The sequence below is a fragment of the Cucurbita moschata genome, unplaced genomic scaffold, assembly GCF_002738365.1.
Source record: "Cucurbita moschata cultivar Rifu unplaced genomic scaffold, Cmos_1.0 Cmo_Scf00007, whole genome shotgun sequence".
NCBI lineage: Eukaryota > Viridiplantae > Streptophyta > Magnoliopsida > Cucurbitales > Cucurbitaceae > Cucurbita > Cucurbita moschata.
Window position 1 is genome coordinate 3,288,508 of NW_019268523.1, and position 3,775 is coordinate 3,292,282.

Consider the following 3,775-nt stretch of genomic DNA (forward strand, 5'->3'; position numbering starts at 1 on the left):
TTTTTTTTTTTTTTTTTTTGTTTGGTAAGCTTTTCACAGAAAAACAGAGGTATGAGGGTTTTTTCTGTTAAAAATTACCTTTTCTAGTTTTAAAAATTTTGCTTGGGTTTTGAAAACATTTCAGAAAACTATTTTAATCTTTAAAAACTGAAAACCAAAAGCAAAGTTCAAACAGACCTTACCTCTCTATTTACATTTCCAATCTTTATGATGTGTTTGCATGTAATTTTCAAATGCACCTCTACTGGTTTATGCTCTATCGTTTGATATTTTCTCTGGTTAAGAATTTGAACCATTATGGTGTAGCCAAAATAATAATTAATAAAACAATAATCTAAGCTGTGCTTGCCCCTGCATTCCAAAAGTATCTTTTACATATACTGAATTTTTAGGAACAACGGCCCTTCACAATGGTAAGATATTGTCCACTTTGAGTATAAGCTTTCATAGTTTTGCTTTTAGTTTCTCCAAAAGACCTCCGTATCACAATCTAGATAGTGTCTTTCACTTATATATCAATGATCTTCTACTTAATTAGCTAATATGGGACTCCAACATTTTATTCTCTTACCTTTTTCCTGTCTTCCCTTATACATTTGTGATTCAAATTATCTTATAATCTTTTTCCTGTCTTCCCTTATACATTTGTGATTCAAATTATCTTATAATGTATCTTTGTTGCAGTACGCCAACTGAAGTAAAAGAACGAATTTTAAAGGGACGCATGGATTGATATTTCTTCGGATGTTTGAAAGATGACGTGTTTCATGATTACTTCCAATTAGGCTGCAGCCCAGGGCAACAAAGTTCGTGAGTGAAATGCAATAGACTTTCATGCTAGGCTGGAACTTGTAATGTGCTCTATATATATTTGACATGGAGTTGGCTTTATCTAGAACACACATGAGACAATTTTTATGAAACGAAATGTGTGCCTTTTGGTTCCAAAAATGATCAATTTAGATTCCAAAATTTCCAGCTCAAATATATTTACTCGTAGTCAATTATATTCTGTCTTGTCCATCTCTTGAATCAGTTCTTGTGGAACCGCCAAGAGGTAAGGTAAGAAATGGCTTGATGTTTTGCCAAAATGACAACTTTCCATTTCTTTGATCAAAACCTGCCTTCTCTGCCAAGAAAACTTATGGCCCCTAGAATATTGAAATGACCATGAGAGTTGGTTTCTTGTTGCCTTCTATGAAAGTTGTCTCGCAATGAAGAAACCAGCAAAATATGCAACCTCATATATCCTAATCCATGGCTCATGTTGCACTGTTCTCAATGATTTTTATCCTTTGTAAATGTTGGAACAGGTGAACTCAGATTTGATCATGGCCTTGGCAATGCAGCAGCAGGAGCATGAGATGCCCTATACGACGCTTGGGACCATCGAAAGTGATAGCGACGAAGATGAAAGGTCTGATTCCAATAGCAACAATGGTCTCGACACCAATGCCTCCTTCCAAGTTGAATATGAGGATAGTGAAGAATTGGCTGCCCTTCCTTGTGAGCATCCTTACCATTCAGAGTGTATAGTAAAATGGGTTCAAATCAAAAGGGTTTGTCCAATATGTGGCACAGAAGTTTCATCCCCCAAGCCTTCTAAAAATGCATAATCTCTTACAAAATTGTGACATTTCTAATGGCAAAAGGGGAAGGGTTACATAAATGTTCTTATACTTGATAGTTCTAAAATCTTATAAATTCATCCTCAATAATTATAGTTTAGTGAAACTCCAACGATGTAACATATTCATCCAGGTTCCAAATGAAAGTGGTCGATCTTGACCCTTGAACATTAACATCGAGTCGTTCACAAAGTCTAGGACATATAGTTATGATTATTACCGAACAGTTCTTAGGCACAGTGCTAAGTCTAGGACATATGGTTAGACAAGAAATAATAACACTTTTACACGATTCGCAATTACCCGTTGATCTAGTCTACTTTTTAAGCATAAACTTTTCGATGATTTCGTACTAATAAAAAACGCGGTGGTTTCACTATTATGCTCAAACTATAGTAGGATATGGATAATTTAATGTAAGAAGATAAGGCATGGTTGAATAAAGAAATGAGAAAGATGGGATCGAGATTGAGGGGAGAGAAGTCGGAGCGGCGCCGCCCTTAGAGTAAGGGTTTGGGGGTTTAGGGTTTAGTGGAAGAAACAAAATGGAGAGTGCAATTAACTTGGACAGAATTTAAGAGAGAGAGAGAGAGGGGGAAAAGTGAAAGACATGGGTGCGGTGTGGACCATATGCTTGTCTTCTCTGGAACACAACTGGATGCGATCCAACCGCTACCTTCGTAACACCCAAGTTTAAGCTTTTCACATTACTTTATATTTTATTTTATTTTAAAGGATAAATTAATAAATAAAAAAAATACTTTACCATTTTATATTTTATTTAATTTGAAAGGATAAATTAATAAAAAAAAATACTTTCAAATTTTATATTTTTATTTCATTTGAAAGGATAAATTAATAAAATAAAATAAAAAACTTTCAAATTTCATATTTTTATTTAATTTGAAAGGATAAATTAATAAAAAAATATTTTCCCATTTTATATTTTATCTTAAAAAGAATATATTTAAACCTTTAATGTTAATTTTTTTTTGGAGGAAACTTATGGTTTATTTCAAAAACTTCTAAAATTTAAAAAAACTCCATTAAAAAAGTCTTGCAATAATATATTTAAAAAATACTCACAAAAATTTAATAGCAACATCCTATCCTTAAAAAAAATTTTAAAAAAATTATTATAATGGACATTTCATAAATAAATTAATCCTTAAAATAAATTATTCTATGAACTTGTTGTTTGAGATCTAAGTCAACCAAATCAGTGGATCGTTGTTTCTATTTTGTTGGAGTTTGAAATCAATGCAATTTAACTTGTTCGGTGAAAATAAAATGTTAAATCACGACCTATTTTAAGGACTTTTAAATTCATTCACGAAACGGACATTTGTGATTCCCAACACATGTGGCAAACAATTCGGGCTTAATACTCGTGTATGGTCTTGATGACAGCTAGTTTTAGCACCTAATAATGATTCTTCAAGCTTTTAATGAAAATAGACCATTTTAACAACGAAGTCCAATCAATTGTTGACGAAACTTAAGCTTATCATCATCAACGACTAGTATCACGATCTTAGAAGATATTAAAAAAGAAAAAAAAAACACTAAAAATTCATTTTATTTTATTTTAGTTGAAATATAGTTCAAAAATGTTATTTTTAATTCCAATATTTATAGCTTTACTATTTTTAATTCTAATAAAGTTGTGAGGGCTGATTGACAACTTTGGGCATGCGCAGATATAAATAAATTATAAATAAATAAAATAAAATAAAATAATTAAAAAAAACATTTTTTCTTTTTTTTTTACTCATAAGCGTGTGGCAGAAATAGTGCAAATAAAATAATTTTAGTTGCTTTCCGAAGCTTTTATTTATTTATTTATTTAAGAAAAGGACAGATAAAAAAAAAAAGCAGTCAAGATGCATGCATTTACATGCATAATTTTATTTTTGTGTTCTTTTTTTTATTATTTATTATTATTATTATTATTTAATTTTCTCATTTCTTATACCTTCCAAACGTCCCGTCTTTTTCGTTCATAGAGGTGTCAACTGGACAGAACAGGAACGAGGAAGGCTATTCTTGTCTTTTCCTGCCTAAAATTCCAATTCACCAAACAATTAACTCAAATTCAACATTTTGATAAAGACACTTTAAAAAAAAAAAAAAAAAAAAAAAAAAAA

At 30.9% G+C, this 3,775-nt stretch overlaps 1 protein-coding gene and 1 long non-coding RNA gene across 2 annotated transcripts in view; one reads left to right on the plus strand and one right to left on the minus strand.

The window, feature by feature from the left end:
• Window positions 1-978, plus strand: part of LOC111445581 (proteasome subunit beta type-3-A) — a 5,008-nt gene extending 4,030 nt beyond the window's left edge. Inside the window, exon 8 of the mRNA XM_023084053.1 lies at window positions 685-978. Within this exon, the coding sequence (XP_022939821.1) occupies window positions 685-733 (49 nt within the window). The 3' untranslated portion in view covers window positions 734-978. The remainder of the gene's footprint in view (window positions 1-684) is intronic.
• On the minus strand, window positions 183-691 carry LOC111445582. The gene is made up of 2 exons (XR_002710877.1): window positions 376-691; window positions 183-275 (listed from the first exon to the last, which is right to left on the minus strand). It is a non-coding gene; the product is annotated as an uncharacterized LOC111445582 (long non-coding RNA).
• Window positions 979-3,775: the final 2,797 nt, after the last annotated feature.